Source organism: Cololabis saira, chromosome 4 (genome assembly GCF_033807715.1).
Source record: "Cololabis saira isolate AMF1-May2022 chromosome 4, fColSai1.1, whole genome shotgun sequence".
Lineage (NCBI taxonomy): Eukaryota > Metazoa > Chordata > Actinopteri > Beloniformes > Belonidae > Cololabis > Cololabis saira.
The window spans coordinates 16,180,418-16,206,327 of NC_084590.1; the positions used below are offsets into that span (position 1 = coordinate 16,180,418).

The 25,910-nt window shown below is 42.2% G+C and overlaps 1 protein-coding gene across 4 annotated transcripts in view; it reads right to left on the bottom strand.

Moving 5' to 3' along the window:
- numbl (NUMB like endocytic adaptor protein) overlaps positions 1 to 25,910 on the bottom strand; it is an 81,226-nt gene that overhangs the window by 17,261 nt on the left and 38,055 nt on the right. The window contains exons 1-4 of one of the 4 annotated variants that reach the window (XM_061718996.1): positions 24,876 to 25,012; positions 6,441 to 6,591; positions 2,257 to 2,331; positions 552 to 626 (exon numbers count right to left, since the gene is read on the bottom strand). In XM_061718996.1, the coding sequence (XP_061574980.1) occupies positions 552 to 626; positions 2,257 to 2,331; positions 6,441 to 6,591; positions 24,876 to 24,916 (342 nt within the window). In that variant the 5' untranslated portion in view covers positions 24,917 to 25,012. Of the gene's footprint in view, positions 1 to 551; positions 627 to 2,256; positions 2,332 to 6,440; positions 6,592 to 9,408; positions 9,715 to 24,875; positions 25,013 to 25,910 lie in introns of those variants that run through there. The other 3 variants (XM_061718994.1, XM_061718995.1, XM_061718997.1) reach the window with 3 other exon arrangements.

Below are 25,910 nucleotides of genomic sequence, written 5' to 3' on the forward strand. Positions count from 1 at the left end.
GAGAAGGAAGGGGATTAAAGCAAAAGAAGGAAAATGGAGTGAGAGATCTGAGGTCATGTGTAGGGTGTCTGGGCGGGGGGGCTTCTCCACTGCTCTGTATTCTGTGTAGCCTCCAGTGGAGCCGTATCTACCAGCAGGAAGCCTCCCTTTGCCGGCAGACACTCCTCAAAAGCAAGCGAGTGTGTGTTTATTTCATCTTCCGTCCTCCCTTAAGCACCTGCACCAGGCAACCATGAGTCACATGTGCTGGAAACTGTGCACACACACATACACACACACTATTACTGGAAGAAAACACTATGATCAGTGTCAAGTACAAGTTAGCGTCTCCAAACGGGGACTGATGAGGCATCAGAGGTCTTTCAGGGACATTTCTACCTCCGTCTGACCAGCTAACAGTTGTTCTGACCAGTAGCTGCTGCAGAGGCCCAGCCTGCAGCTGCACATAAAACACCAGCATGTTATAAGCTGCACAAGTCAGCATCACACCTTTTTTTCCTTCAAAACAAGAGAAGTGAGTCATAAAGTAGCTGAAAAAAGCGTTTTCTTACCTTGGTTTTGTCATCTACCACCCTGAGTCCATCGGCCGAAACCCACAGTACTGCTTTTACTGTCTTTTTGCCACTCTAGAAAGATGAAAGGATGGGAGAGATGAAATAACAGAAAGCTTTACAGGCGGGAAACAAAGGTACTTCATGTTTTCTTAGCAAATACTGCAGAGGTGCAATGAACAGGCGCGAACGCAAGCAAGCGTGTAAAAAGTTATTTCTATTGCCATCCATGGCAATGCAGAGAGATGATCACATCCTCAGAGCAGAAGAGGTAAGTCAGGGTTGAGAGAGGAGAGGGGAGGAGATGTAAAAACGGATGCCAGCTGGAGCATTTCCCCAGAGGAGGGCACCAGGCAGGGGTAATAACACACTCAGCATGTGCCACGCTAAAAATACAAACGCCAAAAAGCAAGAGGCCCATGTGACTGGGGTAGTTTGCATGTGCACGTGCATGACGGCTTGCGTACGTGTTTGTGTGACAGTGTGTACAAACAGAGCGGAAAGCCGGCACATGGCAGGAAACTACTTTGAAACCAGCAGCAAAAATAAGGAGACTCAATTTTTGCATAATGTTGTTGCTGAGAAGAGAGGGGTGCGAAAAAGGACTGATAGAAAGGATGAGGAAGGGAAGGAGGGGAGAGTTAAATGTAGGGACTGAGCAGGGAATCAAATGAAAGAGTAAAGTTAATCCTGTTGGGCGAATCAGAGCAAATCAAATGAAAGGGAGACAAAAATCAAAAAATGAAACATTTCTCCTCTGCAACATCACCGTTACCTCCATTATGACCCCCAAAAAGAACATTAGCATCTCGGATTTTCCTGGACTAAGTGCTCCTTAATCAGAGATACAGATGTGCATAATTTAAGCAAAGCATCTTCAACACACATCTGTGCGGCCGTGTGGCCGTCTGACACAGGCCGGTCTGAGTCACTCTGTTCGCACGCTCTCTGTCCAAGTCCCCTTCCCAGGAGGGTAAACAGTGTGTGTGTGTGTGTGTGTGTGTGTGTGTGTGTGTGTGTGTGTGTGTGTGTGTGTGTGTGTGTGTGTCTGCTGGCACAAATCTTAATTATTGGTGTATTTTCCACTGAGGTGTCAAAAAGAAAGAAGACCTTACAGAAACATGTACAGGACTGTCTCAGAAAATTTGAATATTGTGATTTTCTGTAATGCAATTACAAAAACAAACATGTCATACATTCTGGATTCATTACAAATCAACTGAAATATTGCAAGCCTTTAATTATTTTAATATCGCTGATCATGGCTTACAGCTTAAGAAAACTCAAATATCCTATCTAAAAAAATTAGAATATTCTGGGAATCTTAATCTTAAACTGTAAGCCATAATAAGCAATGTTACAATAATAAAAGGCTTGCAATATTTCAGTTGATTTGTAATGAATCCAGAATGTATGCCATTTTTTTTTTATTGCATTATAGAAAATAAACAACTTTATCACAATATTCTAATTTTCTGAGACAGTCCTGTAGACTAAGACCCATCAGGAGGATGAGTTGAAGTGGTAGAAAGAGAAAATGAGATCTGTAGAAAGTGTTTTCATGAGTCGGTTTCTTGAACTTGTTCTCTGGTGCATGAGCTTTGTGCAATGAGGTGCAAAGCGGTTTCCAGTTTGCAAGTCTTCGGCTTGAACCTGCAACTGCCTCTGCGCAACAAAAACACGCATGGGAACGAGGGATACTTACAACTTTCAGCTTTTTCACTGCCTCCTCACACACGTGCATCCCTCTGGACTCCTCCACCTCCACCAAGCCCAGGTACTGCAGCAAAACGAGAGCAGAGGCACAGGTAGGCCAAACCAAGCAGGAGCTGACAGACGCAGTTTTACAAAGACTCTTCATCAAACTGTGCTGAGCTGCCGGATCCACGCCGGAGCAAAATGTCTTCAAAGAATACAGAGGCAACCAAAACCTCTCTAGTGCCGATCAGTGCTTCAATAAGTGCTGTGACATTGACAGGTAAGTATGTGATTTACAGCTGCACAGGATTTACAGATGTGTGTTGGTGCTGATGAGAAGGATGGCATGGGAGACAGAGAGCAAGACAGAGAGTGAGATAGTGGAGGATTGGATTCATTTTTAGCCTCATATCCTCTTTTGTTGTCTCCTCACTGTTCTGCTCGGTGGCACATGCAGTGCCCATGGGGACACAATTAAAGATGTTGTAGCTCCGCTGGAGCCAGAAGCCAAGTGATGGGGAAAGAGGAAGATGGGTTTGTGGAGTCCTAAGGAGATAGTTCCGGGTTTAAAGTATGTGCTGTAAACAATATGAGACAAAGTGAGCCCCAAGTTTGTTTTTTTCCTCTGTTAAATGATAGGAAAATTGGCTGTTTGGATTCGACGCAGCACGACTAAACAGGTTTCTGTGGTGAGCATTGCCCGGGAATGCATGAAAGGAAAACAAACGGACTAGAATTACCATCTAGCCGTTGTAATTTATGTCTCTCCCAGTATATCATTATGAAACGTGCATCTATGTCTGTCCAGACTCTTATATATCCTATTTAAATGAATAGAGGAATCAAATTAAAGTGAGTAAATATGTTTATGCGCATCCTACTAAACTGACTCTGATAGAGTGGGAGGCTCAGAGACTTGGCATCTACAAATGCAAACACATCTCACATCTAACATAAAGTAGAAGTAGATATATACATCAGTTTCAAAATGAGTCCATGTGAGAATTTGATCTCAGTTTTAAAAAGTTTGCCCTGTAATTCTGCAGGACAGTATGTTTATGCATATATAGCTGATATGGGGTTTGTTTTGCTTTTTGCCCTCTTGCACCTGCTCATGGAACCATTTATTCCTCCCTATGTGTTAACATTGTTTAGTCTGTTTTTATTTTTCATGCCAGAAGTGGTGAGAGAGTTTTGAAAAAGGATGAAATTCATATGCAGTTCCCAGAGATGTTTGTATGTGTGTGCAAATAGCAGCATCTCCATTACTACAAGATCTGAGCAAAACCCAAATGTTGCACAGGAAAGCTTGTAAAAAAAATGCCTATAATTCGTATAAACTGCATGTTTAGAATATCTCAAAAACCTTTTCATGTTTTCACAAGCTGGTGTTTCAGATGTGTCGACGGTCTCATGGAAAGTCTCATGGAAATACTCATTTCCACGTCTCTGGCAGCGCTGGATGAGACATATTTGGTCAATCGTAAATAATCAAAATCTAGTGTCTAGTGTCTAGTGCTGTTTTTGGCCTCATTAATGTAAATGTGCTATAACACTACTTAATCATTATGCATTTCTGCGTAAGGGCTTTACCTGTAAATAATCATGTGAATGAATCTCCTCTGCCCTCATCAGCTGACTATTTTCTCAGCTGCGGTAGCGGCATATGCAATAATTCATCCAAGACTAAAGATGTTTTTGTCCATCTTCCTTGAAAGAGGAATAGAAATCTCGCAGGACGAGATATGGAGAGTTATGAAGAGAGAACTAGAGAGTTAGCCTTCACTAAAAACACGGACCCCCGCAGCACTACCTTTATTACAAATTCAGAGTCACGCTTTTCTTTTGCAAGAAAGTGTAATGGAAAGGCAACTATGGAAATCCACCCACCTGGCAGATTTTCCAACGATATATTTTTCTAAAAAAATGTCCTCTTTCCTTTCAGTGCTGGGCTTAATAAATGTTTTTGTTCCTTTGGTTTGGTTCAGAAGCTCTTAAGGAGGCGTTAATAGCTCACGACTCAACCCTTTAGAAATTGAAAAACAGAAAAGGCACGGCTTAGAAAGGAATAGAAATTAAATGCTGTCGACTCTTTCTGTGAAGCTCAAGGCTCCTCTTTACTGGTTACGCCATTATTTCCTAAGTACTGAATGCTCTCTCGGCGCCCTGGATTTTCTTCCTGTTCTTCATTCTCCATTTCACTGCACAACTTTCATTCTACCTCATTTAATTTCCCTCTGTCTCTCTGTTTCTGTCTCCTCTGTGTGCTCAACTCCCACTTGCCGTCACTCCAACTCTTCTTGTCGGCGTCTCCACATCTCCCCGATAAATCCCTGTGGCTCTCACACAGTACATACTCAGATTGGGGCTGGTTATCAGCAGACCAGGCCTCTTTGAATTCACTACAGTTAAGCCATCAAGCTAAACTACGAGGCTGATTTACCTGTCATCACGTTTACCATCTCACAGCTCCTTTCAAAGGTCAAAAGATCAACGCTTTTCTTGCTGAGCACAAACTTACAGCTTACTGCTTTGCACAAAGCAGGGCTCTGTGTTTTCCCACTGCTCCCAGTAAGATGCAGTTACTTTCACCTTTACTGCAATTCGTTAGTGCTTATTCAATTTTGCAGACAGGACAGTGGTTTTAAAAATTGTCTGCCGGCACTTCTTCGCACAAAGAAAATTAGCATAATCACTAAAATTTCCATTACTTGAAAAAACAAAAAAAGCAAGAGCGGCTTTCTCCCACCACCCGAAGAAAAGGCAGTAGGTTAATTAGTCGTCTTGATTGGGACATATTTGTTGTGTTCTGCTGAGCTGCCAGACTCTCTGCTCAATGGCAGCTGGCGTTGTGTCTATAAATGTATACTATATACATGTGAATATGCAAATATCTGATGTGAAGTGACAAGATGTTGGCTGCCAAAGCTTTTTGTTTTCCGTTTGGAGCCCATTTGTCGTAGAAGTGGCATGTCCAATCACATTTAAGAGGGCTTTTTGTTGCATGCAAGTGAACATTTTGGGGGAAAAAAGGCACAGCACGCAAAGACTATCTGGGAACCATCTGTATCGTCTGCTAATGATTTCACTTTTGAAAATTCATCTGCATTCAATCAATGACCAGTGTGTGCCCGGAGATACATTATTACACCTAAAACCTTCAATATTAATCGTACGGTTGTGGATGAACTGTGCAGGATGTTATTCAGGGAGGAAACAAACCTACTTGAATTTTCTCATCTGGGAGTTCAATAAAGTCTTCTATTCTATTCTATTATTCAAATACAGTTTTCTGATGCTGCTGTCAAAAAGCTGATTTTGAGATGCTCTTTGTCTGTGATTGGAGGATGAAGTGCTAATGAGGCCCCAGCCCAGAGTCTGTGTTGGCTCTCACGGGGCCACCCTTCCTCATTATTGAAGAGGAGTTAGAAATCAAAGCGTTGAAACCAATACAACTACTTAAAGGACATTTTTTCAAAGGGTGCATAGTTTTTATCTATGTTTATTGTTTTAAAATAAAATGTATTAATCATGAATTATACGGGAATTCATGAAAGGAAAACAAACGGACTAGAATTACCATCTAGCCGTTGTAATTTATGTCTCTCCCAGTATATCATTATGAAACGTGCATCTATGTCTGTCCAGACTCTTATATATCCTATTTAAATGAATAGAGGAATCAAATTAAAGTGAGTAAATATGTTTATGCGCATCCTACTAAACTGACTCTGATAGAGTGGGAGGCTCAGAGACTTGGCATCTACAAATGCAAACACATCTCACATCTAACTTAAAGTAGAAGTAGATATATACATCAGTTTCAAAATGATTCCATGTGAGAATTTGATCTCAGTTTTAAAAAGTTTGCCCTGTAATTCTGCAGGACAGTATGTTTATGCATATATAGCTGATATGGGGTTTGTTTTGCTTTTTGCCCTCTAGCGCCTGTTCATGGAGCCATTTATTCCTCGCTATGTGTTAACATTGTTTAGTCTGTTTTTATTTTTCATGCCAGAAGTGGTGAGAGAGTTTTGAAAAAGGATGAAATTCATATGCAGTTCCCAGAGATGTTTGTATGTTTTTGTATAGTTTTTATCTATGTTTATTGATTTAAAATAAAATGTATTAATCATGAATTATACCAGTCCTAGATTACAGAAATGTCTAACACAAACAAGAAAGACTTACCCGAACAGCAAAGTTACATTTGCCCTTGCGCACAGCCTCCTCGTCAGCCTGCCACTGGTGCGGTCTGCTGGCCTCGGGCACGTACGTGGGCTTCTTCCTCCTCAGACTCTGACGAAGCTTGTTCATCTCCGGGGTCACGTGCTCCCTGGAACTGCACACACGTGGGGAAAGAGAGCGGTTTAGGTGTGCATCCTCACCAGGAAGGCCTTCGGATTTCATACCGACTCAAAAAATAAGATCTCGAACCGAGTCATCTGGTACGGACTTCAAAACAAACAGCAAAAACAAAAGCAGCATCGACTGACTGTTTAAATGCAAGACTCATTAAAAGCTAGTTAAATGCTACATTGGCAAACTTGAAAAGGACTGTACTCCAGAGCTTTGCACGAAAACAGTCCCTTGTTTCATACAAGATTATGAAAGTGAAGCGGGCTGGATTTCATTGATTAGCCCGAGCTCATTACGCTGTAATAATCACTGAGGAGTCGGCCAGTGCATTAGAGCTGCACACACTGTCCACCAGGATGCTGCATTGATTCTCCATCCGGAGACCGGCGGTGAAAATCACACAGGTAAATGTTAATGAACACGCACACGGGGCATGATTTAATCTCTCGGAAAAAAATCAAGGACGCCGATCAGCAGACACACAAAGATGAAGACACACTCGCACACTCCAACCCCCCTCTGAGCCGCCCTCCTCCCGCTGCCTAATTACTGCATTCAGCCCGCTGGCCTGCTCGCCGATGCTCATTTCCCAGCATAATGAAACAAGACGCCGTCAAAACATGACCTGGTTGAAAATAATAATTACCGTTTTCATTCCTCCACATTCACATCTCATTTCAACAGAAAATACAGTAAAAAATATTCTGGTGTGCACCACTCGATCAACTGCACCAAGTGTCAATAGTATACAGCTGCAGGCTCGGAGGCTGCAGTTCCAGGACCCGCAGTTTCAGGACCCGCAGTTCTAGGACCCGTAGTTTTTGCAACAGCGCCACTCAGTGAATTGGAGTTGTCATTGCAGAGGCTGCAGTTCCAGGACCCGCAGTTCCAGGACCTTCAGTTTTGCAAATTAAACGTTTATTACGCCAAAAGATTACTTAACATGATGAATTGAAGTATAACTTTTTTAAAGTTTTAGTTAGAAATTCTTATTCAAAGCTTGTTTAAGTTAATAATCAGGTACGGATAATTAATAAACAAGCATTTTTATGTGTAAAGGTTTATTCCACCAGATTAATACTTTTACTTCATGTGTAGTAAATAAACAAGGATAATTAACAAATATTTTGATTTCTTGAGGTTAATCCCGTCAAATTATTACTTTGTATGGAGTTGATAAACAAATAATAATAGTTAACAAGTACATTGGTTTACTCCAACCAAATATTAATTACTTTGAACAGCCTACTCTGCAATACAAATCAAATAGGTTGCTAAGAGTTGCAAACAAATTGCAAATTTGTGATCAGCATAATTAGCTCATTACAGGTAAACTTAAGATGGAGTCATATTTGGCCAGATACTATTGAGATATTTATAAGGTTTGAAAGGCACACAGCTGGGCCTCTAAGGGCAGATTTAAGATTATGTCTCTATATTTGTAATATAATCAAATGATTAATATTAACAACCAGGGTTCCTACACATTCTCAAACATCAAATTCATAGACCCTACAATGTATAATTTGAGACAGATAATTATGATTTCCTATTACAAGATTAGGTAGTACACTGCAGCAGGTTTTATGGAAGCCTTTCTGAAGTCAAACAATATATCAAAGGAACCTACATTTCTATTCTAGCATAAATCTTAATCTAAACACATTAAATGACCCATGTCTATTTTTTAAGACTTTAAATGTTTCCCCATCAAATTCACAAACTCTTTTTCCAATCATATTTTTTATTTTATTTTATACACACACACACACAAACACACACACACATTATTTCAACTTTATACAGACCAAAAGCAAACCAAAAAAATCTCCCTCAGTGTCTCCCTTGTTGGAGCAGTTGTTTTTGGAGCTTCCTTTTAAATTCCTCCTTTTCACTGAAATAGTAGACATAAAAATCACAGCTTTATTGACAGAAATGTGTTTAACATTTAAAACATTAAGTGCTACAGGAATTACAATAATTATGCACATTTCTTAATTATAGTATGTAACGCATTGCATAAATTGATTAAGACTTAATGTAATTCTGTTAGAAATATATTTATATTTTATTCTCTCACCTTGGATGTAAGGGTTGCCCAGCAAGGAACAGCTGTTCCGCCTGAAGCACGGGCACGTTATGTGTCCACGCAAGACCATAAATGATAGCCTACCAAGAGAAATGTAATTTAATGTATCAATAAATGTATTAGTATTTTCAAAAATCTATTTTTAAAAATCTATTCCAGTCTTCCGATATAGATATATTTTATAGTTATATGCATCTAGTAAATGAGAGAACATAACAACTTATAACTTGACATGTTACTTACGTTCGTCATCGAAGTCCGGATACAATCTGCAATCTGCGACCTGCAAACCTGCAATGACAACTCCAATTCATTGAGTTGCGCTGTTGCAAAAACTGCGGGTCCTGGAACTGCGGGTCCTGAAACTGCGGGTCCTGGAACTGCAGCCTCCGAGCCTGCAGCTGGACCCTTCTCCCAAGTGTACCGCCATTGTCCTCCCGCGTGTTTCACTTCGTCCACTCACAGCAGGAGCAGTGTCCTAGTCTGTATCTGCCTTACTGGAGCCACTCTGATCTGATGAGAGGCTGAGCAGCAACATTTAGCTCTTAAACTCAAAATGTCTCAGAGGATCTCGGAGCTTTTTCATAACACAGTAAACTGAGGAGAACGTACATTTATCCGTGGAGGGGAAACCATGATCGTTTATCTCTGTCCCTCACAGCTTTTCCATGTTTGTTAGGTCACAAGAAGTGAGTGATGTTATTTTCTTACCATCTGGTCGTTCCGTAGAAGGGCGCTCTGGCTTTTGAAGGCCGACACAGTGGACTAATCTTACACTGAAGACAGGTCATGTCCGAACGTGAAGGCAGTGGTTCAATAACTGAACAAGTCTCTCTGCTCTGCTTAACACACTCCAGGGCTTAGATTTAAGTATATTTATATATACGTACACACACACGCATGTACACACATCACTTCTCAAAATCACACGTGTGTTGCTGGTAATGTGTCTCACGCACTCGCTCAGATGTCTCTGCGATGCTGAGCATTCAAATGCAGAAGCTCAAGTGGCTTCACTTATTCCTGGCATGCGGGGCGTCCATCCTCTGCCAAGAACGGGCAAACGCATACACACACATGCACATCACACCCATCCGCCCCCGTGCAGCCCAGCGCGCACACACGTCGAGGCTCATGCCAGCTCTTTCTGGGCAACGTGCCATCTGCCTGGCACCTGGCAGACACCAGGACGGCTGTAGCAGGTGTGAATGAGTAACATGGGCGAGCGGGAAAAGGAAAAGCGATGCGAGGAAGGCAGCGGGGTTGAGGTGGGGGGAAGAGGAGGAGCTGGTTAGGGACTATGGGATGTCCCTGTAACTGCTCTCATATGGTGTGGGACAGCAGGAGAGGCAGAGGAGGAGGAGGAGGAGGAGGAGGAGGAGGAGGAGGAGGAGGAGGAGGAGGAGGAGGAGGAGGAGGAGAGTAAACTGGCTCAGCATCTGATATCAGGTCACAGAAGAGATGTAGAAAATGAAATGATGCAAACTCAGGTAAAGAAAAATGACTGGAATAAGAGAAAATGAAAAACTAAACGCACAGAATGATGCTGTGCACCATCCATCTCTCATGTAGACGTCAATGAAGCAGAAATGTGTGGGAGTAAGGTGGTTTGACTCCGTTTAACCGACCAGTAGACGAGAAGGAGGGGAGAGACCAATGGATCAGAAGTAGGGATGTGCGATATGGACTAAAAAATGTATCACGATAATTTCTGTCATTTATCCCGATAACGATAAAAATGACGATAAAAAAAATACCAAATTCATTCCACCTTTGTAACTATAAATCTATCTCGCTCTCAGATCCGCCATGTTTGTTACACAAAAGTGTCATCAACGGGAATTTATTCTTTCTTTCTTTCTTTCTTTCTTTCTTTCTTTCTTTCTTTCTTTCTTTCTTTCTTTCTTTCTTTCTTTCTTTCTTTCTTTCTTTCTTTCTTTCTTTCTTTCTTTCTTTCTTTCTTTCTTTCTTTCTTCCTTTCAGGCTCATTTCTTTCTTTCTTTCAGGCTCATTTCTTTCTTTCTTTCTTTCTTTCTTTCTTTCTTTCTTTCTTTCTTTCTTTCTTTCTTTCAGGCTCATTTCTTTCTTTCTTTCTTTCTTTCAGGCTCATTTCTTTCTTTCTTTCAGGCTCATTTCTTTCTTTCTTTCTTTCTTTCTTTCCTTCCTTCCTTCCTCCCTTCTTTTCTTCCTCTTTTCTCCCTTCCTTCCTTCTTTCCTTGTTTTCTCCCTTCCTTCCTTCCTTCCTTCCTTCCTTCCTTCCTTCCTTCCTTCCTTCCTTCCTTCCTTCCTTCCTTCCTTCCTTCACGTACGTTGTGCGTGGATTTACTGTAAAACAGAACCATAAATCAGTTTTACACAAAAACTTCATCAACGGGAATTTATCGTTTTTACCGTGAGATGACAAATTCTTACCGTGGGGAATATTTTTGACGGTTTATCGTGAACGGTAAAATATCACCCATTCCTAATCAGAAGTTATGCAGAATAACAGCTGTAACAGGAAAAAGAAACAAAAAGAAAAGGATTTTTCAAGAGAGATTGGATAGTATGAGGGTTGTCCACCAGTTGGAAGGTTTGTGCTACGACGTCTTCATAAATGTGCAAGTTTATTACTGAGAACTGAGGGCACTGCATCGGCTAAAAGACATTGACTACGATACCATAAAAGCTCTGAGTGGTCAACCAGACTAGACGAGTGCTATATAAGAGCAGTCCATCAATATCTCTAGACTTATTTACCAACCTGGAAAAAAAGAAATCCAATCTAATCTCTTGTCTCTCTGTATTTCCTAATGACAAGACAGTTGTCACGCATGTTTCGGATAACATCAATCTGACGGCAAAAATAAATGACAACAATTGAGGATTGGAACAAAGATATACAGAGAGAAATAGGAATAACAGGAATAACACGAGACATAACTTTTATTCAACTTGAAAGCAAATTTAAACTGTATAAGATTACACTCATGATTGGAAGCTGCATTACTGTAAACGGAGATATAAGAAGATGTTATCTCATTTTGACGCATTTGCTTTCCTGGACAATAATGACAGCACACTGATGGATGCAACTCTACATCTGCACCTTCGCTTGCTCACATGACCACAGAGAACACCAAAACAAAACAGCGTGTGAATGGAAACAGGGGTCCAATGAGGAGATTGACTGTGTGCCACATAGTTGTGGGTTCGTTGTACATCACAGCCCACCAATAAAATGTGCATTTCAAGGCTTTTCACATCATTTGACAGAGTTCTGCCTCTGATGTGGCTCGGTTTATTGTTTAGGCTCACAGGATCATAAAAAGGGTAATGGGAGCGAGACGGGTTTCGCGAGCTCAGTGTATAGCTGGAACAGAAGACGAGCCATTCCCTCATGCTTCCAGTCTGCAAGCAAAGCTGAATTAATTGGCTTTAGCTTCTTTTTTACTTGATATAATGATCAAGGTAAATGGGTATATTTATTTTAGTTATTGAGCACATTTCTTGATCTTATAGATTAAAAACAAAAGACAAAAAAAAAAACCACTCAGTACCATAAATGAATATGGGGATGAGCTCTGTTTGGCAGCAGCACGCCTGCTTATGGAAATGTGACCTATACCAGAGTACACTCAGAGTAAAACAACAGCGGAAAACAACTGGAAAGTCCTCCTCCTGCTGAGCACCGCGGAGTAAAAAGAACTGAAATCTGGTTTGAAACACTCTACACTGTAGTTGCACATTAGAGCAGGGACATGCAAAGGCCTTGCAGAGCTCTGACCTCATCCTGCACAACATCTGCCACAGGCAGACAGAGGGGGCGGGCTGGCAGGCCGACAGATGAGGACGCAAACCATCAAAATAAATCTATAAATCATCGGCACAAATGAAGTCCCGCTACAGTCCCAAACCCACGCAAAAACGCACTAGCACGTCAGAGCAGGCTACACAGAAACACATAGTTGTCCCCCGTCCAGCGCTTGAGTTAGGAGGCATTGTTGCAGAGAAGGTGATAAGACAGGGCGGCTCATGCGTATATGATGTCATAGCACAGATAGTTTAATTCTTCTCATCAGGATGAACTCCTGCGATTGTGTCTTTCTAACCTATAACTTCTCTTCTTCCTCTAAGATCTCCTCTTGGCTCCGTTTTAGTGCGAAGCGTGCTGCGAGCCTGAATCCCTGCAGATGTGAATATGGGGAAATGAGCTTCACAGAGATGAATCTAAAGTACAAAGCTTTCCCACACAATAAAAACTTGCAGAATTTAAGTGAAACTTTGAAACCCCTACACTTGTTACGTTGGCATCTAACTGCTAAACTGTCGGGGTGGATCGCTATTAACGATGCGTGTGGGTATTTGCTTTTAGCATCAGTCGTACTGCAAATATCCCAAATGTTGTGAATTCCCGTGTGTCGCGTCTGCATTCAGAATCTTTGTCGAGTTTGCATGTGTCTCCAGCTGTGGTTAGTGCTTTCCAGATGTGAGTCTGATTAATATTTTTGGCCCACCGCTTCCCTTTCACACTCACAGTCACCCTCCCTGATCCAGATGTATCCAACAACAACTCAAGAGATTTTGGCAAAATGAGACCCACTCCTCCCTAACACATCTTCACAAGCACATACACACTAAGGAAGGGGGGGTTAACACCGGGACAGAGCACACACACAGGGTGAGTCACTACCACATCATATTACAGTAAGATCCAGAGAAATAAGCAGCAGAGCGGTGGACGACGCGTCCACATGGGCTTGTGTATTTGCGGTAACGTTCCTGGCTCAGTCACCGCGCCGGCCTCCATGCGGACACCTGTTTCCCCTCCCTGGGAGTGGTTACATTCAAGTTGCATATTTTTGGCAGTACAAATGAGAGGTCGTGTTTTGCTTGTGCTCCCAGCGTAACTCAGAGTAGATTTCAAGCTTTAGTGGAAGAAAAAGCACAAAGGTCAGCTTTACTACAGTGATAAGTTCATTTTATTCCTGCAGTTAAATTTCACACAGTTCACCGTGATAAAGTGGTTCATCTCCATTTACAAAGTGATCAATGTGTGGCTTTGGCCCTGTGACACGGGCAGCAGACCCCTGCGGGTCTTGTTTGGTAAAGGGCGGGGCCTCTGTGGCTCAGAGCTGCTATTGTGCATCAACAAATGTGCGAATGATTATGGATCTTTGGAGGTTGAAGGCTGTGCTTTTGGCTCTTTCTGATTTTTTTTAAAGCCATTCCTGAGCAATTTCTGCTGCGTGGTGGCGCGCACCACCGCTGGAGGAGGCTGCTGCCGTCTGACAGCGTTATTCAAAACACTTCTGGGTGGTTTCAACGATGTGGCGGATCAGGGTACGTCTACGTACTCCACGAGAAACCACATTTCAGCTCTACTTCCTGATACAGAAACCTTTTCAAAACATTCACTTATAAGCTGTAACTTAAAAAAACAACTTCTGACCAGTTAGTAAATTGTTGCCAATGAATTACTTCACTGCTTGGCTAAAAAAGTAGTTACTCTAAAATTAGCTTGCACCACCTTTACCTTTATTACAGCACCTGCTTTGCAGCAGTGAAGTGTTATATTGATTTCCATCTACTCCAATATTCTCTATGATAATCTTGTATTGATGGCGCGGGAATCAAACCACTGCATAAACTCTTTTTCCTGCACATCTAAAATAATCTCAGCAGGCTTGAGATCTGGACTCCTGTGGCCATGAGGGACAACGATGTCTCCGACCGCCTCAGAAACTTATCCACAGCTGGACTCACATGAAACCTGGCACTGCCATCTTGCCATCTTGCCACCAGGGGAAATAGTTTTATTTTTTATTGCCAAGACTATCACTACGTTTTGTCTCAGTTTGACATGTAAAACAAAAAAACAGGTTTAATAATGTCTTGTGTGGGGTGGTTAGATGCTTTTCCCAGTATGGCCCAGATGCTGCCAGGTAACTTGAGTTTAACAGTTTAATTGCTCATAGTGTGTGGTCTCTTCTCGGTTTTGATAATATTATTACTCACGTACTGTTTTTCTTTTTCAGAGCTCATCATTTTGTTTTGTATTTCACCAGCAGTGAGAGTGCAGCTACAGTTAGTAAGCCCCCCACAAGCACACTGTCTGTGATTGTGGCATCTGTTTAGGTATTGACTCTGCTAATGAACCAAAGACTGTCTTCGAGTATCGGCAATGAGAACATTACTGTGAGATATTGTAATACGTGCTTGCTCCACAGAGCTGAAAGTCCGATGAGCTACAGTGTTGATTGAAACTCGCGCTAACGTTAACTGGCCCATGTGAAAGATCATGACATGGCCTCGTCAGAGGTTATTTAGAATATCTTAAAAAAACAGTTAATAAAGAGACAATGGGTTGTTTAAGATGGCATTATGATGGCAGGTGTGGTTTATCTCTCTGGGAACCTACATCATTCAGTATTTCAGGCTTCAGGAAGCATCATGACTACTGCAGTCAGGTGTGATGGGTGCATCACTTCCTCTGCCACCCCGTTTACGCTGATGCGCGCATCTCATTGGGACTAGGGCTGTTCGATTAATCGATTTTAAATCATAATCGCGATTATGTAATTAGAACGATGTTAAAACGTGAAAATCGTAAAATCGATTTTTCATTTTTTTTTTTTTTTTTTTACCTTGTCTGCACACATATTAATGATTGATACCATATTAATGATTGATGGAAATACCTCTCAATACCTGCGACAAGTGCCCCATCGGAGAGGCTCTTTAGTGTAGGAGGGGCGTTGTAACATGCCACCGGGCATCCCTCAAGCCAGATGCGGTAGACCGGCTCGTGTTCCTTGCAAAAAACTTGCAAATGTGAATAGCAAATGTAATGACTGACATTACACACCTGCATTATTATTTAGCATGCAAAGACCCAGTTTAGTTTAATTAGAAAATGTCTTGTTTTATTTAATTGGAAATATAACTTACTGTATGTTTGCAAGTGCTGATTTGCTGATTTTTTTTTCAGAGATAAAACTTTATATTTTATTATATTTTTTAAAACTTTTTTTCAACTTATTTTACAGAGTTTTGCACTTTATTCATTCATTTTGGTTTAATAAGAGCAAAGTTTGCACTTAAAGCCGAATGGGGCAAATGTTCAATAAAAAAACAGCATATTTGAAATAATTTCTTTGCCTTTTGTCAATTCACAAAATAATCGTAATCGAAAATCGGATTTTGAGAGAAAAAAATCGAGATTTTATTTTTGGGCAAAATCGAACAGCCCTAATTGGGACAGACAGAGCACACGGCCTCCTCCCATTGCTCCAGAGTCCAGTCTTCTCTCTAACATGCTGAGGCCTTTCTTTCCCTCCATTATCCTCCCTCATAAGTGGTTGTCTTAAGGCTACTCAGCTGCAGGTCCCATTATCAGTGTGGAAACACTCTTTCTTCCACTCCGGCATATTTCCATGAGTTCTCCTGTTGATTTGCTTCTGCCAGGCTTCAACAACCAGGCTCAAAGCTCAAGTTGTGTTAACTCAGCATTTTTTTTTCTAGCCAAAATTTCTTCCATGAAAATGACCGTTCATCACAGTCTTTCCAGACTTAACAATGCGATGGGACAGTTCTTACCCACACTTTCATAGTTTTATTCATCTCTTGAGCCATTTTGCTTGCTTGATGCAGGACAGTTTAACCCACTACACCAGCTCATGTTGAATAACTAGTTTCCAGCTGAAACATAGTCCATCACTGCAGTAGTTTTCCAAAGCGAGGCTCTTTGCATTTACGGTAATATCTTCTTCACTCAGTTATATCCAGGAGTTTCTTTTGTTTTTTCTGTTTTGATCAGGTAGTTTAATATGTATGCAGCGCCAGTCAGAAGCCCCCAAATCATTAGCTATAATGTTTACATAAATATATGTATTCACACACCAAAGACTGACCCATTTTCTGGGCCCTGCAGACTGACACTGTGTGACCCAAATAGGAACCATCCGAAACTTCCTTCCTCTTTCACACACGCAGAGAAAGTGACAAATGCCCTGTATGCGTGTTCGCGTGTGTGTGTGTGTGTGTGTGTGTGTGTCTGTGTGTGTGTGTCCGAAAGAATGGAGAGCAGCGCAGCAAAGATAAACCAGCACAGTTGTGTTTACAGAGAAGACTGACCCAGAACAGGATGGCCTTATTCATTGCCGTGTTCATGAGGATGTGTGGGACTGTACGTGTAAAAGCACGAGAGCCCGAGAAACAAAGGAGTAGACTTTTTTTATGTCAATACCAGCACTGGAAACCAGCAAATAACCACAAACCTTTTGGTTGGTACATCAATAGGTCATTTCCACAGAATTAAACTGAAGAAACACTGAAATAGTGACATAAAAACAGAAATGCAGACTGTTCCGTTGCACATAAATGCTGTTCGGTGCAAGTAGTTACTGAAATAAATAAATAAAAAACACTGCACATACAATGCAGCAGAGCGCTGTATACAATGTGCAGGTGGTTTTTTGAAGCATGTTTATCTGGTGGTGAGGAGGCAAAGAAATGCCGGCTGTATCAGATATGAACACCCTGTGGAGCAGCGACAGAAGCCCGTGTCGAGTCGTCCGCCCGGCACTCACTCTCACTACTGTCTTCGTCCCTGCAGTCAGGTCAAGGTTTGTTGCATCATATAATATTGTCTAAAATCATTGTGTTTGTTGAAATGCATCATCATCATGTCCAGAGTAATACGATCAGATCCCCCAGCACATTACTGGCCCTGCATGCAGAATTGTTTGTCAGTGACAGCCCCCGTGAACCATAGAAAAGTGAGAAGAAGTTGCTTGAAGGATGAAGTAATAAAGAAAAAGCAAAGCTGGTGCTGATGTTGAGTACATTTGTGAATTTGAAAAGATGAAAAGCTGAATCTGAAAAGATGAAAAGCTGAATCTGAAAAGATTCAGCGCTATTGAGACATTTACTTTATTCAAATTGGCTTTACAGAAATTACACTGCAAAGTATTTGATCTGAGAACATTATTTTTAATGAACTCAGGTAAGATGCTAAGCTAAGGCCATGTCCACACAGAGACGTAAAACTAGTGTATCATCTATACCAAGCCAGAGTTTTGGGGGTCTGTAATAGATCATTTTTGAAACCAGGTTCCAGAGTGGAAAGATGTGAAGACGCCGTTTATTTGGTTCCATTGTTACTGCCTCGCCGCAACTTTTCTGAAACGCTTGCGTCGCACACGTCACTCATACTTGCCGCCATTTTCTCTGGTTACAGATTTCTGCGCAAGCGTGCACACCCGATGTTTTGCTGTCTGTTTCCACTTGTTTCCGTCATCACAGCGCCACCAACAGGCCCGGCATGTATTTTACAGCATTTTCCGGCGTATTGAGTTCGACCCACACATTAGTCTTTACGAATAGCGTTTTTTGGAAGCATAAGCATTTCGTTTCGTTTGGAACAGCCTGAGTCAAAACTGAAGTTAGTTCGTTGTAAACCTGCTGATTTTAGTTCAGACTGTCTACATTAAAGGAGCTTGAGGCCGGATTGTGGCAGGATTTATGAAAAAAATCCGTATACATTTAAGTTTTCTAGTAATAATGTCAGATGAAGCGTTCCAAACCCAAAAGAATGATTCCTCTAGCGTATCTCTCCCAGGCTGTGTGCTGTAAAATGTGCTGCAATTCGGTCCCGAATTTCCCGCGCTGGGCTGCGGATGTGACGTCACATGACGCTGCATGCACGTTCTCCCCGTTCTCCCGTGCCGGCTTCACTGTTGGCTGCAGTACCCCTGACGGCCGTCGTGGTGAAGGGTGGCGCTAGAGAGTCTCATTTCTTAAAAGGAGCCTCAAGCTCCTTTAAGCTCTACAACAGACTGGTTATTAACCCGAGTTTATATCATATTCCCATTTGTTCTTCACCACCGACAAGGTTTTTTTTTATGTTTATCCATTAATAAGGACATCTAACAAGTGTTCTAAGAGAAAAAAAACATGAATCATAAGAACCAGAAGTATACAACTGTGTGTGTGTGTGTGTGTGTGTGTGTGTGTGTGTGTGTGTGTGTGTGTGTGTGTGTGTGTGTTCTCATTTTTGTTACCTGATTAGGACCTTGTCTGATATAACAACTGACCTCATGGGGACCAAAGCCCGGCCCTTGTGAGGCATGTCTGGCGTGGGGATGAGGTGACGTTGGATTGACGTTAGGGTGAGGCATGAACTGGTAATAATTCCTGTTGGGATCAGCTTCCCACAATGAATGAAAGAGGGGGGGCTGAGGAGGAGGTGGGGGGGTGGGAGGGGTTAACTATGCCCACATATTCAACAGATGCAATGTAAATGGACTGTGACGGACTATGATTGGCAGGCACACAAAACTTGACCTGTCCTTTCTACAACCCTGTAACGCAATATGATCTTTGGGGGGGGGGGGGGCTGACAGGGTGAAGCATTACAGAAAGCTCTCCCCACACTATTACAGTCAGTGCGTGTGTCTGAATGAGAGAGGCAGTCTGTGAGCTGGTGGTCATCCTAATGCCTAATGTGATTAAATGATCCACTGCGTCTCGGGCCGTGTTACCGAGCGGGAATTTAGGGAATGATCACAGGAAAGGGTGAATGGAGCGTGAAAGAGAAGCTGTCATGAAGAAGCTGTTGAGCACGCTGATGGATGAACAGGTGACTCACTTCCTGCTGATCGAGGATAAGTCCTTTCATTTACACTTCATGAAAAGGGTCTGCAATAAACTACTCGCAGTGACTCAGAGTGGCAGACTCCTAAAATTAAATCTGTGTGTGCTTACAGAAAACATTCGCAGATCAACGACTCTTAACATACATGTCACAATATTACCCGTGTTCAACAGCCGTGTGTGCATGCTTGTACTACAATAAATCAAGACAGGACCAAGCGGTCAGTCTGTGATCTAAGATGGAAACATCTGAGCATCAGGAGAGTTTTTGGTGAGAGTGGTTTGTTCAGCCATGCCAGGTCTCCCTATTACAGAGTGTTTTTCCATTCGTTACTTCCTCCCAGGGTGCAACAGAGGTGCTACAAAAAAGTCCATCTTTTGGTTTTTGTACACTATGCTATAAACTAGCTTTGACTCTCCAGCTTGTTTTGATCCTAAACCAAGTTTATTCCTGTCAGAAAGCCTTGCATGCCTTTTGCCTTTTCTGTACCTGGATATGTTTGAGCTGGAGAATCATTCACTGATGTTACAGGTCTTCAGTTTTAACCTAATATTAGTGTTGCAGATTTGGCTTTTTGATGGAGTGAGGTTTGGGCTGCTCCTTGAGGGACAACGTACCCTCAAAGGGTTGTTTTCTTTTCTTTTTTTCCTCACAGTGATTGCATTTATGGAGGACCAAAACCAACTTAATTAAAAATAAAAGCAGAAATCTATGGTCAATAAACAGAGAGAAGCAGGATCCTTCCTGTTTATTGACCAATAGGAGAGGAGCTGGACCGAGAAGGGCCGCCCTCCTTATTTTGAGGAGACGCGGGAATGTAAAAACAAGGAATGCATGTATAAGGAAAAGGAAAACCAAAATATATACATTTCTGCTTTTATTTCTAACTATGTCAGTTTTGGTCCTCTATATGCATTTAGCTCAGACAGGAATATCAACAGAAAAACACACACACATACACACACACACACACACACACACACACACACACACACACACACACACACACACACTAGGGATGGGCGGTATGGACAAAAAAATGTATCACGATAATTTCTGGCATTTAACCCAATAACGATAAAAAAAATACCAATACAAAAAGTGTCATCAACGGGAATCTTTCTTTCTTTCTTTCTTTCTTTCTTTCTTTCTTTCTTTCTTTCTTTCTTTCTTTCTTTCTTTCTTTCTTTCTTTCTTTCTTTCTTTCTTTCTTTCTTTCTTTCTTTCTTTCTTTCTTTCTGTCTTTCTTTCTGTCTTTCTTTCTTTCAGGCTCATTTCTTTCTTCTTTCTTTCTTTCAGACCCATTTCTTTCTTTCTTTCTTTCTTTCAGGCTCATTTCTTTCTTTCTTTCTTTCTTTCTTTCCGGCTCATTTCTTTCTTCTTTCTTTCTTTCAGACTCATTTCTTTCTTTCTTTCTTTCTTTCTTTCTTTCTTTCTTTCTTTCTTTCTTTCTTTCTTTCTTTCAGACTCATTTCTTTCTTTCTTTCTTTCTTTCTTTCTTTCTTTCTGGCTCCTTTCTTTCTTTCTTTCTTTCTTTCTGGCTCCTTCCTTTCTTTCTTTCTTTCTTTCTTTCTTTCTTTCTCTCTTTTCTTTCTTTCTTTCTTTCTTTCTTTCAGGCTCATTTCTTTCTTCTTTCTTTCTTTCAGACTCATTTCTTTCTTTCTTTCTTTCTTTCTTTCTTTCAGACTCATTTCTTTCTTTCTTTCAGGCTCATTTCTTTCTTTCTTTCTTTCTTTCTTTCTTTCTTTCTTTCTTTCTTTCTTTCTTTCTTTCTTTCTTTCTTTCTTTCAGACTCATTTCTTTCTTTCTTTCTTTCTTTCTTTCTTTCTTTCTTTCTTTCTTTCTTTCTTTCTTTCTTTCTTTCTTTCTTTCTTTCAGACTCATTTCTTTCTTTCTTTCTTTCTTTCTTTCTTTCTTTCTTTCAGACTCATTTCTTTCTTTCTTTCTTTCTTTCTTTCTTTCTTTCTTTCTTTCTTTCTTTCTTTCTTTCTTTCAGACTCATTTCTTTCTTTCTTTCTTTCTTTCTTTCTTTCTTTCTTTCTTTCTCATTTCCTCAATTTATCGTTTTTACCGTGAGATGACAAATTCTTACCGTGGGGAATTTTTTTGACGGTTTATCGTGAACGGTAAAATATCACCCATTCCTAACACACACACACACACACACACACACACACACACACACACACACACACACACACACACACACACACACACACACACACACACACACACACACACACACACACACACACACACACACACACACACACACACTTGAGAAAAGGGTTTTTTAATTAAATAAAACAAAATTGCAAGGAACAGTTACTGTTCTGGGCTCAACGGCTTAGCGAACAGGTTGGTCGGACAAAGCTTAGAGTCAGAGAAAAAAAACATCCTGCAAACAAAATTATCTGCTTCCTCGTCTTAAACTGAAAACAGGATTTAGCTGGCAATTTCAAATTACATTACGTAAGCTTCGCAGAGGACACGGAGAGGGGCAGCGTTAAGATGCAGACATGCTTGCACATGCACGTGCACAGCTCGCACACCCATTACCATCTACCGCCACACTCATGAGGATTTTGTGTCACTGCCTCTGACACCGTTTCAGCTCCCACCGACCGAAGTACAGCCGAGAGCAGGTGGATCAACTGCATGTTTTTGGGGTTTCTTTCTGAGGTTTTGGGTTCTTTGAGACGTCCACAACCGTTTCATACACATGAGGTCATATCTATGTTTGATGTTGTGTGAGAAAATACATCTGAATGGCAAAAGAGAGCAGATCAGCACAATCATATCTAAATCCCACAATGTCCTTGGAACGGGTACAAAATATTCTTGCTTTAATTATTGCTTATTAATGTGTTTATACTTATATATTCACTAAATATATTTACATCCGCATCTGAGTCGAAGCACGCTCATAGTTGCATGCATGTGTCTGTGGCGAAAACAAATAAAAAAAAGATTGTGCGTGTGTGCTTGTGCTGGAAGCTAATCAAAGCCCGGTGCAGCCGGGCGTGAAGTGGAGCAGACCAGTCGATATGCTCCAGTATCACATCGCCGAGCTCTGCTGCCACTTTGTTTTCCTTGTATTAGTCTACGCTCCGGCCACAGGCCCCCGCTTATCAGCCCCTGACGTGACAGCTCGGTGTGCTGCACACCTTCATGCCAACCCGGGTGTTTTCCAGGACCGTTCACACGTCCCATAAACATGGAACCAAAAACCTGATACTCGGGCTGAAGGGTCCTCTGCGGGTTCTGTAATGACTCAATGTCTCGACAGCTCCACCCCCACATTTAACGTCGCACACCCCTGCCAGAGAAGAATGCTGAGTGGCCCGGTGAGGCGGTGAGGACTGCATGTTGTTCTCAACTCTGTTTCACCCATCTTCTTCAAACTGTTTCCACTTTTCAGGAACCAAACAAGATCCCAAAGTTGATAATCCTTTCAAAGCTTCCTCCACTGACAAAAGCAGGAAATTCACGTCTTGCACAATAAATCTAACCTCGGTTTGTCTTTCTCTGGACGTGCCATCTCTCGTTTTTCTACCAGTTTCAACCCCCCAGACTTGGCTGTCACTTTCACACTCGTCCTCCTGCTGTGCTTGAATCTGTCCTCGTTTAAATCCTCACCCAGGTCTCTGTCCCAGACACTGTTCTTAACCTTTATTCTCTTTCATTTTCTTTTACACAACACACATGAGAGCTGGCCTCCTCGGTTATCTAATCATGAGCGCAGGGATAAAAAAAAAAGGAAAAGAAATCAGAACAAAAAAAGAGAGGAAGCACTGAGATTAGAAACCCTGCTCCTCCCATCCAGCTCAGGAACGTTTGGAAACACTTCCCCTAACGTTTCATCATTCCTCCATATGACTGTGATTGATTCTGTGGGCAGAAGATTTGTGTTCACTTTGAGCAAGATGAATGTGTTATTTTGATAGACTGAGGAGGGAGGGAAGGACGGGAGGACGCCTGCTTGGGAATTCCAGGCGGTCTGAGCTCTTCTGAATAATGTTTGTCAAAGCATCAGACTTGAATAATTTATCACTGTTAAAGGAGGCCGGGTGGTTTTCCAAAGCTGTGGAAGATGTACGTGATTCAACTAGAAAACTGCACAGATAGAAGAGTAAGAGTGTTAAAATCAGACCCTGTCGTTGAATATAAGCGGTTTCTATTTGCTGGCCCTGCAGCAGCTGTGGCGCGTTGCTCTGGTACGCAGGAATATCTGCACACAGAGGAACTTTGTGGACGAGTCGGAGGAAAACCTTCCCTGCAGCCTCACGTAATTCAAATTTAGAGGTTTCCAACTGAACATCTAACAGTGCCATCTATTTTGATCGAGTGATTAAACTTTCTGCAGTAAGCGTGAACAAAAAAGGGATTTGAATTGAATGAAAACTGTCAAGCACAGGAATGTTTCGTCATAGTTTGGGCTTATCTTGCAGACAGTGACAAAGGGCATTATGCTCATACGGGGAAGGATGGGTTCACTCCCAAACAGGTAAATCCTGGGAGTATAATGTTCATAAATAAAATGGGTAAAGATGAAAAAGAAAAGTATTTTAAAGCTAAAGAGCCACAGGCTGAAAGGTGTGCCCCAGCCATTAGGGCGACCATTAAGATGACCTGGCCTCACACATCATCCAAGTCTGTGTGTAGACCTCAAAATGGGACCGCATGCCAAATGTACTGACCTGGAAACTTTTTGTAGAAAGAATGGATGAAAAATCCCTCAATAGAGAACTGAGAGAGGCTCAGCAGTAAACAAGAACATTGCTTCAAAGCTGTAATGTTTCCAAAGAGATGGGGTTAGTCACTAGTGACCATGCAGGGTGCCCAACATTCTCCACCAGCTCTTTTTGCTATGATCTTTTCTACTTTTTAAATAGAAAAGTTTCTGAAATCCACAATATTGACAGATGTCCACACGCAAATCCACTTTTTTAAGTTTAAGAAAAAAACAACCTCTAATCCACAGATGCACACAACAAAACATGTGCAGCCATAAACACTGTGCATAAGAAATGTTGGGCGTTAACGTTAATTTAGCAGGTTTAATCTCTTCCATATGGGCCTGGGGTCTGATGCATCTGCTAAGGCTATTAACTGCTATGAGCCCTGTGGATACGGGCTAGACCTATTATCAGTTTGGCAGGGACGAAAAATGTCACCGCTGCCAATAATTCAACACGAACAGCAACACTATTAAAAACAAAACAAAAAGCCCACACACGTGACAACTGAAATGACAAAAGCCTCAGATCCGCTGCTGGCCCTTAAGAACCTCTAGATTTTTCAACTTGGGGTGAAACTGACAGAGAAAACAGCAAAGTTAAGTTGAGGAAATGAAGCCAGGGTGCTGGGTGCCACGGCAACGACTGACCCAGTTAGAAACAAGACTACAGCCAGGTGCACAATCATGCATGACACTTCTCCATGTGCACAGATCCCCTCATAGTGAATAAGCAGGTAGCCTGTGGTCCTCAGCTGCTGCACAAAGTCGCACTTGACGCTCTCTACTCTGAAGCGGGCTCACCTGAGTTCAATGGCCTCCCCCATCTCGCTCCGATATCTCATCAGACACAGCAACAACAGCAGATGAGAGGACGATGCGGAGATGACAAGCTGAGAGAGAGACAGGACCCTCTCAGACTAGCGGCCACAGCAGTGACGTCAGACAGAGAGAGAGAGAAAGAGAGAGGGAGGATGAGAGCAGGAGAGAGAGAGAGAGGGAACCACGCCTCTTCTTAAGGGATTAACTTGGAAATAGGAGCCTGGACACATTGACAAATACACACATGCAGATGCGTCCAAATGCAATCAAATGGACCACGATCCGGGAAGGATGGGGTTCGGGTTAACAGGCACACCCTGACAAATACAGTTCACACTCACACACACACGCGAACGGCGCAGCTGCTCTAAAAATACAGACAAATCAATGTTTGGTGCTCCGAATCCTGGGAGTGTGGAAATAAAAGAGTGGGAGGATAGAAAAGGGGAGAGCGAGAGGACAAGGAGAGGGGAGGGCTGGTTAAAGCGAGTCATGGCGGGTGGTGACACAGTTTTCTTTGCTCTCCATCTGCTGCGGGCGCACTGGTCAAGAGTGCACTGGGGGAGAGGGCGCGACGCGGAGCGCCCCTCGGCTCTGGAGGTGGGGATGGAGCTGGGGCTGGAGGTGGAGGTGGAGGTGGAGGTGGAGGTAGAGGTGGGGGACGGGGTGGAGGATGCGTCTCATCCCGGTGATGCAACTGGATACGGCGCACGTGACCCTCAGTGCTGCAAGGCAGGCCAGGAGATGTGCAGCGGCCGGAGGTGCTCGTGGATGACTAAGTGGCGCTTATGTCGCGTTGCAAAACGATGCACCCCGCGACCACACCCCAACACATGGTTGCATGAATGTTTGTCTCGTTTGGAGTACTGCGGGATCCGCTCCACATTGTCTCCACACTGCTGGAGCTGGAGGAACTTATGGATCACCCAAAAATGTCAGGGGGTTGTTAAGACTGGGGCGGAGATGCAGTTAACAAGGTCTCGCTGTTAAATTCTGATTCACATCCAAACAAAATGT